This window comes from Prunus dulcis, chromosome 2, assembly GCF_902201215.1.
Source record: "Prunus dulcis chromosome 2, ALMONDv2, whole genome shotgun sequence".
In the NCBI taxonomy this organism is placed as follows: Eukaryota; Viridiplantae; Streptophyta; class Magnoliopsida; order Rosales; family Rosaceae; genus Prunus; species Prunus dulcis.
The window spans coordinates 22,730,742-22,743,765 of NC_047651.1; the positions used below are offsets into that span (position 1 = coordinate 22,730,742).

At 35.7% G+C, this 13,024-nt stretch overlaps 1 protein-coding gene across 1 annotated transcript; it reads left to right on the forward strand.

Annotated features, from left to right (window-relative positions):
• The first annotated feature begins 7,314 nt into the window (after window positions 1-7,314).
• On the forward strand, window positions 7,315-10,256 carry LOC117617144 (putative pentatricopeptide repeat-containing protein At1g56570). Its single transcript, XM_034346414.1, has 2 exons — window positions 7,315-7,430; window positions 7,589-10,256. Exons 1-2 carry the CDS (start codon window positions 7,353-7,355, stop codon window positions 9,839-9,841), a joined length of 2,331 nt encoding a protein of 776 aa, XP_034202305.1. The 5' UTR covers window positions 7,315-7,352; the 3' UTR covers window positions 9,842-10,256.
• Window positions 10,257-13,024: the final 2,768 nt, after the last annotated feature.

Genomic DNA, 13,024 nt, shown 5'->3' on the forward strand with positions numbered 1-13,024 from the left:
AAATGGGTATATCACTAAATATCTCTTTAAAAAAATTAAAAACCCCGTATAGCCGAGCGGCCGTACTATTTCTTCTTAGAAATTAGGATAGTATCGCCGACCGGCTATACTATTTCTTTAAAAAAAATTAAAAAACCGCCCGGCTATAGTAATTCGTTTTAAAAATTAGGAAAAACATAGTCTAGCCGGGCGGCTATACTATTTCTTTAAAAACAAAAAAAACCTAGTATAGCCTCCCGGCTATACTATTTCTTTTAAAAAATTAAAAACAAGTATAGCCGATCGGCTATACTATTTAATTTTTAAAAAAGCGTATGGCCTACCTGCTATACTATTTCCTGAGAAAAATTTAAAAAACCACGTATAGCCGACCGTCTATACTATTTCCTTAAAAAAAATGAAAAAAATGAGTATCGCCAAGCGGCTATACTATTTGTTTTAAAAAATTTAAAAACCGAATATAGCCGCACGCCTATACTATTTCTTTTTAAAACAAGTTAGGAAAAAAAAAAGAGTATAGTTGCGCGCCTATACTATTTAACAAAAAAATAAAAGGAAAAAGGACCCTCCTAGTTGCATTAGTTTTTAGTTTATAGATATTTATTTAGTATAACTGCACGGCTACCCAAATAAAATATCTACGAGTTTTATTTGGCAAAATTTTGGTAAATTACAACTTAAAAGTTCGGCCACTGTATAATATTTAATATTTTTTTAAATATCTATTATTTGTGTGTATATTATGTGTATAATACGTGAATTTTGTATGTGTTATTGAAAATTTTGTAAAAAATACATGTATTAAATATGAAAAATACGTACGTACATGTTCAATACGAGTATTGTATGTTTGCTTTTTTAAAAATTAGAATTTTAACGAGTCTTTAAATTACTTTAATTAGTAATTATTATTCAATACAAAACAATTAAAGAAAAAGTCCACAAAATAATTAATTTATATTTATTAAGTCTTTTGTGAAATTGTTTGGGTGTCTTAATTAAATTTCTCCATAGTACAAGAGCCCTATCCATTTCTATTAGGCCATTACTCGAGTCTCTATTTCCCCCTTTTGATTTTTTACTTTTCAAGAGTTATTACCCTTATAAAGATTTAGCACTTTCGCGTTTAATAATATATCATACACGTACGTACGTATTTATCATATTTAATACACATATGTTTTACAAAAATTTCAATAAGACACACAAAATTCATATATTATACACATAATTCTCACATATTATTGAATAAAAATAATATATATTTTTAAAAAGGGTATAGCCGAACGGCCATACTTAGTTTTTCCCTTATTTTTTTTTTAAAGAATAGTATAGCCGTGCGGCTATATGCTTTTTGTCTAATTTTGTTTTAGGAATAGTATAGCCGTGCGGCTTTACTTGTTTAACACGTGTCGCATGTAAAGAAATAGTATGCCCTGCGGCTATACTCGTCTTGCCTATTTTTAAAAAAATAGTATAGCCGCCCGGCTTTACTTTTTGACATGTGGCCCCTAGGAGACTGAGCTTAGTGAGAAGAGGCTAGGAGGTGAAAACTCTGAAAAGAACCCAAAAGATACAAGAAGAAGCTAGGAGGTGAAAACTCTACTTTCTTAAGGAACAAATCATCTGAGTCAAAGAGTAATTGTTAAAAATAAATAATTAGATAAATCAAAGCTTCACCTTTTTCAGAAACAATTAGTGTACCATTTAAGTGCAAGTGCTGCACACTGTCCTCACAGACAAAAATATATATGGCTAAATTCCAAAGTGGCCCTTCTAACAACACTTTAATGAGTAAGTCATAATTTCTCATGCTGTAGGGGTCTCTGAAGGTCTGGTTAACTCACATCCAACCGTTTCTCAGGGCAGATAAATCTACATAAATAAGACAAAAGAAGAGCTTCTCTTGGAGGACAAAGGAAAAAAACAAAACAAGATAAACAATACAGGAAAGAGGCATGTACTAACAACATTCAAGGGTGCTCAGCATCCCCGATTAACATCTCTAACTAATCAACTCATATGCTGGATGTAGAATGTAATAATATAAACACGGCAGAATGCCCAATTTGCACTCGTCTTTTATTCTAGGCAAGTACTACTACTAAGAAGAATACCTGCATGACCATTTGCAGAAGATGCAATCAAGTAATTGAGCTTGAAATCCACCCACTGTTAGCACATATATCTATCATGGCCTACATGATTCGTATACTTTGATCCAATACTGACTTCAAGCCTGTGACGTAATCACTGATAAAAGAAAAGAAAAAAAAAATCCATGAGAATTGAGCATGGTATTACCTAGACAAGTAAGAGCTGAGAACTTCAGGTTCAGTATTGTCCAAGCCACAGTAAGCTGGATTAAACATCTGTAGAAAACTATGCTCATGCAAGATCTTGTACAGGCTCAATAAATCAAATACTAAGGACACTAATCAAAACCAAAGGCTTTTAACTTGTGTCTTCACCATATTTAAGTACAAGAGGATCATTGTGCTGCCCCTGTCACAGCAGCAATGCAAATGATAGGCGTTCTGAACTTTAACAGCAAACAAAAGATAGGTGTAGAGTATTGAAAAAATAAAAAGGAAACTGCTTTATTGATTAGATATAGGACTGCAAGACTACATCCATTGACTTTATTAGATTTTCTGATATTCAAAACCCCAAACAACCTGATTCCTAGTATTAATATTTGAGGCAAATATTCAGAAAGTAATATGATTTGTGTTTATTGATTGTTAGGCGGGCGGATTGTGATGGACATCTACTCCCATCTTTCTTGTAGAATCTGAGCAACTGTTGATTATAAAGGGAGAAAACCATGTAATCTGATTCACATATTTCTTTCTTTCCATTTTTTATTCTATATAGTCATGTGTGACCAAAACCATCATTTGCAATATATCTGTGATTGATATTGGAAAATCAACATATCTCTTTGTTTTCCCATCATAATATTCTGTTCCCTGAAGAACAGCTGCTGCAATATACTCCTGCTAGAAACCTTTGTATATATAGGAACCAAATGAAAAAGATACCGCACAAATTTTGCCTTACCTTAATAATGACCAGATGATGACCTGGAAGGTTTACACCCCTTGCCAATGTGCTGGTACAAACCAATACCTATAATTTAATACATATGCCTAATCAGTATATAGAGTAAAATGATCTTTTTTATATTCTCTTTTCCTAATGTGTGTTTTCAGGAAAAACTCATGCTTACTGAGGCAAAACAGAAATACCAAGAAACTGCCTTGGATGTTCATCTGACGTTGCGAACTTCAATAACAGAAAAGCACCAAAAAAATCGAATCAACGCAGCAGCTGAAAAGAAGAAAAAAAAATATCGAAGCTTGAGTTGAGAGAGAGGCTCAAGACCGAGTATTTGAATTTTGAAGATTAGACTGCGAGTGCAAGCTTCGTGTTCGTTTCTCTGTCTCTTCATATCACTCGTGCACCACATTCCTCTGCGAGTGCAAGCTTCGTCTGTCTTCATTTGGAAAAAAAAGTACACGACCCACCGAGGCCGCCTAGATCAGGCCCCCTAGGCGCCGCTTAACTCTCTAGCGTCGGGGTCCTCCGGCCTAGCGCCTCGGCTTGAACACTGCTTGGAACGAGACGAGTGACGAGTATAGCCCATGCTCGTCCCAGCGAAATGGCCATGACTGCGAGTGCAAGCTTCGTGTTCGTTTTAAAAATATAGTTTAGCCACACGGCTATACTATTAATTATTATTATTTTATTTTTAAATCGTATAACCAAGTGGCTATATTCGTAAAATAGAATATTTTAAGTGTCTAGCTGCTCGGCTATACTATATGAACAGAATATTTTAAAAGAGGGTATAGCCGCGCGGCTATACTCCACAAAAAGAGTGTAGTAAAAGAGGATAGCCAACCGGCTATACTCCACAAAAAGAGTATAGCCGCCCGGCTATACTCCATAAAAAGAATATTTTAACCGTATAGCCGCGCGGCTATACTCTATAAATAGAATATTTTAACTTATTGCCGCCCGGCTATACTCCATAAGTAGAATATTTTAAGAGCTAGTATCGCCTCGTGTCTATACTCCATTAACAGAATATTTTAAAAGAGATTTTTTAAAAGTATAGCCGCGCGGCTATTCCGTTCTTCAAGTGACAATTCGAGACCCTTCCTTGATATGTAGCTGAAGCGATGAATTTTCATATAAATCTCAAAGTAGTTAGGACCGTGCATGTTAGAGAACTTGATAAAGGCAAACAACATGGTTTTTATGTTTCATCATCTTAACACTCAGCAACATAAATGTTCAATGTTTACCTTGTAAAAATTGTGCTGGGGGCGTGAAAGAACTGGTTTGTCATTATATGCATGTACAAGCTTCTTCTCAGCAGAACTCCGACCGAGATCCTCAGGATTTACCACCCCAGCCAAGATCTTTAGTCTTTCTCTAAAAGGTACAGTGGAGTCCTTTGCCAATCCTTTAACTTTTTCTGTCTCATCGTCAACCATTTTCTAAAAGCATCATTCAAATATATCAACAGACTGAGTGTTCCAATAGAACATAAGATCACATTTCCATCAGGGACAGTACATCAGAATAAAGTACATGCCTATCCAAATTGATGAAGTTGCATACAAAATGAAGTTACCTTGACGCTGTCCTGGAATTGAGGAGAGATGTCTTTATCAAAATTCTCAGAAACTTTGAAATACATTAAAAGACTCATCCCCTCTCCATCAGTATCACCAAAACATTGCAGCAGGATAAGTCGGCAACTGCAACAAGACGCAGAGCAATGTCATTAGATATTGCCAAAATATAACAAACAAAACATAACAAGATAAATCAATTCTGAAAAAATACCTGTATGTTTACAATGAACACTTTCCCATTTGCTTTCACTTTGGGAAGCTCAGGATGCTGGGCAATGTGATTTATCTTTTTGGGGCATACAAACACATCAACACCTATTGGAGTATATGGACTGTAGTTCGGAGCAGTTGACTTTAGCAAGGCAGAACAGAGTAATTAGTTGCAATAGTTCTCGCCACGGGATTTAAAAGTTGAGGGTGGAATCTCAGACCAAGATCCTGAAGTCGGCTTCTCTACTCTACAACATAGAATGATATATCCTGGTCTAGGCCGATACATAAACCTTTTTGATTGACCTGTGGATGTATCATTGAAATGTTCAGTAAAATAAAATAAAAATAGTATAGCCGGGCGGCTGGACTTTTTAAATATAATATATTTAAAAAGTATAGCCGCCCGGCTATACTGGCACCTCGCTTTTTTTCCCCCCTCTGATTTTTGTTTATCTGTCATCTATTTGAAGGAGTGTACAACAGCACTTGAGAAGCATGTGCTTGCAGATACCACATCTCATAAACTAGACACAGAAGAATCAGAGGTAATCTCCATGTCTGTTTACACATTCCCTCTGCAATGGGAAATTGGACTGAGGTGATGATCCATTTATTAAAGCTTCAATATTCTCTTCATTTTTTCTATCTGGAACTTAAAGCTTTACTCCATTTATTTCCTTATCCATAATGGGTATACTCAGTTTTTCCCTAATTATTTTTTAAAAAATAGTATAGCCGCACGGCTTTACGTGTTGACACGTGGTGCATAGACAATGGGCTATATATATATATAAATAGTATAACCGACCGGCGTTACTTTTTTAACATATGGCCCCTAGGAGCTGGGCTTATCTTTTTTTAATATATATATATATAGTATAGCCGAGTGGCTATACTTTTTAAAAAGAATATTTAATTCAGAAAATTTCGTCGGCATAGACTTGTGTCGACGAACTTTCTTTGGAGGTTTTTTTTTTTTTTTAAATTTTAAAATATAAAATTAGTTTCTTTACTCTTTTTTTTGGCCTACTTCTTTAATTTAATATATGTAATTAAGTAATATCGTAGCCTTTTTGAATTACTTTAATTAATAATTATATATTAATTATTATTTAATATAAAAAATTAAAGAAAAAATCCATAAAATAATTAATTTCTATTTATTAAATTTGCATTATTTTACTACAGAGAAGATGGAGGCAGAAAATGTGCCTACTATTACCAGTATACTGCCTTTGGTAAGTAGCTTTGGTTTCTAGTTAGAGTTTTCTTTCCTTAGTGAACTTATTCGCATGAAAAGAAAAGAAAAGAGAAAAAAAAAAATTGAAAACTGATAATTATAGTTGTCTGCTAAACACTGTAGCTACATTGAACGGAATTAAGATAGATGATGGTAAAGAAAAGGAGTATGCATGGCTTTCTGAGACAGAACCAGATAATCTCTATATGCGCCCGGGAAATTACACAGGCCCTACTATTCAAGTTTAACACTCAGCAGTCATCAGTGACGATTACTAAATGAGCCCCATGCCTCTTTGTGTTCGCTCCAGCTTTAGACCTTAGAGAGAGAACATTCCATTGTTGTTGACTGCATTAGCCTAAGCAGAGATGTAACTAAGGCGCTTAAACCTGCAGCAAAAGGGAATTGAAAGAAAAATGGAGCTTGTCGTTGGGTGATGATATCAAGTTTATCATCAATTTAACAGCACCAAAAAGGATCACAACCACAATGAGGAGATATGCATTGTGGACTGCACCTAGAACAAAACCACCAGCTATGAACCCCATCACGAAAAGTAGAATCAAAGACCATAATATTAGCTTTGGGAAGCTCTTCCTAAACGAAAACTCATCATCTTGGCTAAGAGTAGTAATGGCATGGTTGCGAACAATGGAGGAATCTTGTACTTTCATTGATCCCATTGACTCCAAAGGACCAGATACTTTTAGATTCATATAGCTATACTCTTTAAATATATTTGAATATTTAAAGAGTATAGCCGCGCGACTATACTCTTTGAATATAGTCCAATATTTTAATCATATAGCCGCACGGCTATACTCTTTAAATACATTAGAATATTTTAAAAGTATAGCCGTGCGGGTATCCGCTTTAAATATATTCGAATATTTTAAAAGTATAGCAACGCGACTATATCCTTTAAATATATTTAAATATTTTAATAATACAGCCTCGCGGCTATACGTTTTAAATATATAATAATTTCAATTTTTTAATATTTGCATTATTTTGAATGTTTCACCTTTATATATATAGATTATTGTATCTTTTTAATTATCAAATATATATATATAATATTTTTTTTTACAATTTATTATTATTATTATTTTTTAATCTATTTACCAAAATAGTCGCCTTTTCGCTTGGCGACTATTTATCTACTGCATATAAACCTCATAAACTGCGTTTTCGACCAAAAAAAAAAAAAAACCAAAAAACCTCATCAACTGCGCTACTCTCACTGGGCTATGAGTCCCACCGTCAAACTGGGCTTTCCTCAACCTGCTCATTCTCTGGTTCTGCCCACATTAACTTCCAAAAACAAAGTAAGCAACACCATCTCTCTCTCTCTCTCTCTCTCTCTCTCTCTCTCTCTCCGTTTGTGTTGTTTCTCTTCTGTGCTTTTTTTGGTCTCTTTTGTCTTTGTCAACTTCATGTTCGTTAATCATATAGTAATAAAAGTTATCAAATTTATCTATCGCAGACTCAAAATTCAACTTTAACTCTATCATCTCCAACAACCCAGAAACCAAATGGAACATATGGAAGCAAATTTCCCAGTTCAATTGGTATTAATGAAACTCAGCCAAAGTCTCAAATTCAACCCTTAATTGATATCCTACATGGTTGTGAGGACATGGGGTCTGTAAAACAAGCAAAGGCTGTTCATGGGTTTGTGTTAAAATCTGAGCTTTCGGACCGAAACTTGCTGGTAGTGTTAAATCATCTAGCTCATGCCTATTCGAAATGCTCGGATTTTGGCACAGCTCGTCGAGTGTTTGATGAAATGTCATGTAGGAACATATTCTCTTGGACAGTCATGATTGTTGGGTCGACTGAAAGCGGCTTCTTTCTCGATGGATTTAAGTTCTTTTCCGAGATGGTGAACAGTGGAATTTTACCAGACAAGTTCGCCTATTCCGCAATTGTCCAGACATGCATTGGTTTAGATTGTATTGTATTGGGCAAAATGGTGCATGCCCAGGTTTTTGTAAGAGGCTTTGCATCTGATACTTTTGTAAGTACATCTCTCCTTAACATGTATGCAAAGTTCGGAAAGATTGAGGATTCATGTAAGATGTTTAATACTATGACAGAACATAATAAAGTCTCCTGGAATGCAATGATTTCAGGGTTGACATCAAATGGTCTTCATTTTGAAGCATTTGATCATTTTCTAAGAATGAAGAAAGAAGGAATTACACCAAATATGTATACACTCATCAGTGTCTCAAAAGCAGTCGGGAAGTTAGGTGATGTTAACAAGAGCAAAGTGGTTCACAGTTATGCTTCTGAATTGGGAATGGAGTCTAGTGTTCAAGTGGGAACCGCTCTCATTGGTATGTACTCCAAATGCAAGTCTTTGTCTGATGCAAGATCTGTTTTTGACTTGAATTTCACCAGCTGTGGAGTCAATCCACCATGGAATGCAATGATTTCTGGCTATTCACAATGTGGTCACAGCCAAAAAGCGATGGAGCTCTTTGTGAAAATGTGCCTGAAAAATATACAACCAGACATTTACACTTACTGCAGTGTGTTCAATGCAATAGCAGAGTTAAAATGTTTGCAATTTGGAAAGCAAATTCATGGGATGGTTTTAAAGTCGGGGATAGAAATGAAGGTTACAAGTGTCTCCAATGCAATTGCTGATGCATATGCCAAATGTGGGTTGCTGGAAGACGTACAGAAGGTCTTTGACAGGATAGAAGAGAGAGATTTAGTGTCTTGGACAACACTGGTGACTGCTTACTCTCAAGGTTCTGAATGGGAGGATGCACTGACAATCTTCTCAAAATTGAGGGAAGAAGGCTTTATGCCGAATCAGTTTACCTTTTCTAGTGTGCTTGTTGCATGTGCCAGCCTTTGTTTACTTGAGTATGGTCAACAAGTCCATGGCCTCCTTTGCAAGGCTGGCTTGGACACTGAAAAGTGTATAGAAAGTGCCCTAATCGATATGTATGCCAAATGTGGTAATATAGCTGAGGCACAAGAGGTCTTTGAGAGGATTTCTGAGCCAGATACAATTTCGTGGACTGCTATTATATCAGGATATGCTCAACATGGGCTTGTGGAGGATGCCCTTGAACTCTTTAAGAGAATGGAGCAGATAGGTGCGAAGGCCAATGATGTTACCTTATTGTGTGTTCTGTTTGCATGCAGCCACCGTGGTATGGTAGAAGAAGGTCTCTATCATTTTTATGTAATGGAAAAATTGTACGGTGTGGTGCCAAAGATGGAACATTATGCTTGTATTGTTGATCTCTTAGGTCGTGTGGGCCGTCTTAATGATGCAGTGGAGTTCATAAAAAGGATGCCAATTGAGCCCAATGAAATGGTCTGGCAGACTTTGTTGGGAGCATGTAGAGTACATGAAAATGTTGAGTTGGGGGAGATTGTAGCTGAGAAGATCCTTTCAGTTAGGCCAGAATACTCAGCTACCTATGTTCTTCTATCCAACACTTATATCGGGACAGGGAGTTATAAAGATGGAATTAGTTTGAGAGATGTGATGAAAGACCGAGGTGTGAAAAAGGAGCCAGGTTGTAGTTGGATTTCTGTGAAAGGTAGAATCCACAAATTTTATGCAGGGGATCGACAACATCCAGAAAAGCATGAGATATATGCGAAGTTAGAAGAACTGAGAGTGAAGCTTAAGTCCATGGGTTACGTTCCAGACTTGAGTTATGTATTGCAAGATGTGAATTTGGTTGAAAATATGGGGATTCCTGGATAAGCTCACATGAAAACATTAATTTTATAAATATATCCAATATTTCTGGTATATCTGTTCAAGTAGTGGAACAAAATTTTTGTGATCAAGATAGATAAAAGCTGCAGCAAAAAAGAGCAAATGAATCTTTGGATGATGAAATTGAGGTGCCATGTACATTTAATGATTTTTTTCCACCTGCTCAGCTCCTCTTTCAGGCTTGGGAGAAGAGCGTCCAGGGTGCATACAGGCTACAGATGTAAAACCCATAAAATTTCTGTTGAATGATCCAATGATATGGTGTTGGGGTTAACAACTGACCATGAGGGCTGTACAGCTTGGGCATTTTTGGAGTTGTGGGCTCCTGAACATATTCCAAAATAATCCATGCTGATGTATAATAGAATGTTGATATCATTGTGCAAGTGATTATGGTGGATATAGGCTTCTTGACCACAAAGAGTTTATTGGGCACAGGCAGATGTACTCAAGGTGCTCTGTACAGGGTCGAGCAGCAGAATTGAGTTCATGTTAATGACCCTGGGACTGCTCAACCATTGAACACCATCCACCAATACAAATCATTTGATACAAAATGCAAAATCTCAATGATGTGCAGAAGGATTCAGGTGGAAGCACCCAACCTTTGCGAAAAAAAAAGGGGTGAAAATCCTGTTCTGAAGTCAGGCATGATTGATATGGTGAGATGAGCTTTGCTTTACCTCCTGAGCCGGTGAAATAAACTTGGTTTCTGTTATTGATTCCCAAAAAAGTGATCTTGGTTAAGTCATCTTTCCCGCTATCCCTACTCACTTTTTTCCCAAGTTTTATATGCGGTGGGACTCATTTTTTCCAAACTGTACATTCACTGAAGGAACTCGTTACAAATCATCGAGTGTTCAATCATTCATATGCGCATGTTTGAAGATTATGTGCCTTGTATTACATGTGTTAAAGCAACAGCAAAACTTTTATCTTTATGTTCTTAACACTAGAATGAAAGCAGGAAAGAAAACACCAGTCTTTTCTCAATAAATCTTCTTTGGAGTCTGCTGGCATACCCATCTAGAAGTTGGCTAAAAGGGTTTTAGTTTGCGTTATAGCATGTTTACTTACAATGAATGGGGAAAGTCATGAATCCGGGAACTTAAAGTGCTCGTTGGAGGAAAGTTACTTGGCAGAAGCGTTTTACTCTTGCTTGCTTCTCCTCCAATCCAATTTCCATTATTGCAAAATCTCAAAAGTTTCTCCTATCTTGTGGGGCTTGCTTAATAAAAGTTGCAACGCCAACACAAAAAGACAGCAACAGTTGAAAACACCCTTCTGAGATGTCTATTGCTTGTATTGTACATAGTCACATATACATCATACATGGTGGGCTTAACAGCTCTTAAGATATATATTTCCTGCCATCGCTGGGAGGATCTTTGCTGGTTTCGTTACATGTGATGAACAAGACACACATTATACAACTTTCACAAAATTATTTTCTTTTCTCATCATTGTAATCACAATTATGTCATGTTCGATACCTACAACCAACCCCGTGACCTCAAGTTTTTGCATATTATATATATATATTTTTAAAAAATTCTTTATTTTATTTATTTATTGTCAAGATCAGTGGGGTAGAATTGCTCAACTCGAAGTAGTACCTCTGTGATTGAATGCCATGCACAACAATGATGTGCTATATATAGGCGATTGTTTGTCTTCTACTTAGGTCACCTCCAAGATGATGGGTACAGATTTCGCGTCACCTCCAAAATTAATTACAGTAATTTTTTAATTTTTAATTTTCAAAGTGTAGATAGCCAAATGCTTCAGCTAATTGTGAATATATTTACACCCGATTCACATCTTGGACTGTCGTACAATTTTTGTTCTGTGGCCTACCAGAGAATGGAGTCAATAGACCGATTGACCAGTGACCGACCAACAAGCCCTTTTGTTTATATGAAATTAATTTCATATTATTGAAGCTAATTAATCAGGTGATAATGTTTTGAATTTTAATTTCTAAGAACGTGGGTGTTAGAGAAGAAAACAATACATGGTGATATCATTTTCAATATATTTGGCAGAAGAGAATTTGTTTTGGGATGAAAGAGGACAAGGCAATATAGCTGTATGAGGTCTAAGGCTTGGTTTGTTTGCATGGGTGCTCTCTCTGCACACAACAAGCTTATTTACAGCAAAGCAATATTTGTAGGCATTAGATGTAAGCTAGAATTCTAGAATGACGACGTTTGGACAGTGACCATTTATTCTTCAGTGTGGGGGATGCATATGCACAATGAAAACCTTAATTCGAATACACGGACTCAGACTTTATAAAGATAACTACTCTTAACAACTTAAGCTACAAATCTCGTGTTATATTGATGTATTTATATATGATATATATCCAACCAAACTTTTTGTATATATTATCCTTTGCATGTAGATTCTTCAATTGCCAACAAGAACTCTCTCTCTCTCTCTTTCTCTCTCCATGAACAACAGAGGCACTTATCACTCAACTTTATACTTCGATTGAATTTTGTTTCCATTGTCACATTTGCATGTGAATGTACTTTCCCAAAGTGCAACTCACGTGAGTTTTGCTAGCAAGTCACAAGAATCCTATATACTACTATACTAAGGATAATTTGTTTATACAAAGAAAAAAAAAAGTAAATGTATAGATGATAGTAAATATTTATTGGGTTTTTTTATTTATTTCAAATGAATTACGAAATTTTGGAGCCTTATGAAGGAGCACAGATTGGTGTCAAGCATTGTAAAACGATGGCTCTATGTGGTGATTGAGGTATGGCTTGTCATTATATGAAATTTTTATTCTGTTTTTTAATTTTTAATAATATGGAATGTCACGAGAAACATTTCTGAATAAAGTAATACTTTTACTGCATGATTGTACCCTAATTTAATGGGTTCCAATTCTTTTGTTGTTAATTTTGTTTTTTTCATTTTGAATTGTTTCATCACATGATGATTTGGATACATACAATATGGACACCAAAACGCGTACAGGTCAGTAATGTGCCATAATTAACTCACATCAACTTTTAATGAGATTCTGAATTATAAATATTAAGGAGTGCTGTTATTTTCATCCCTATCCTATTTTTCCACCTATTATTGACTAATTTCTCTCTATGCCTTCCTTTTTTGTAGCAGATTGCCCAATTTGTCAAGCACCTC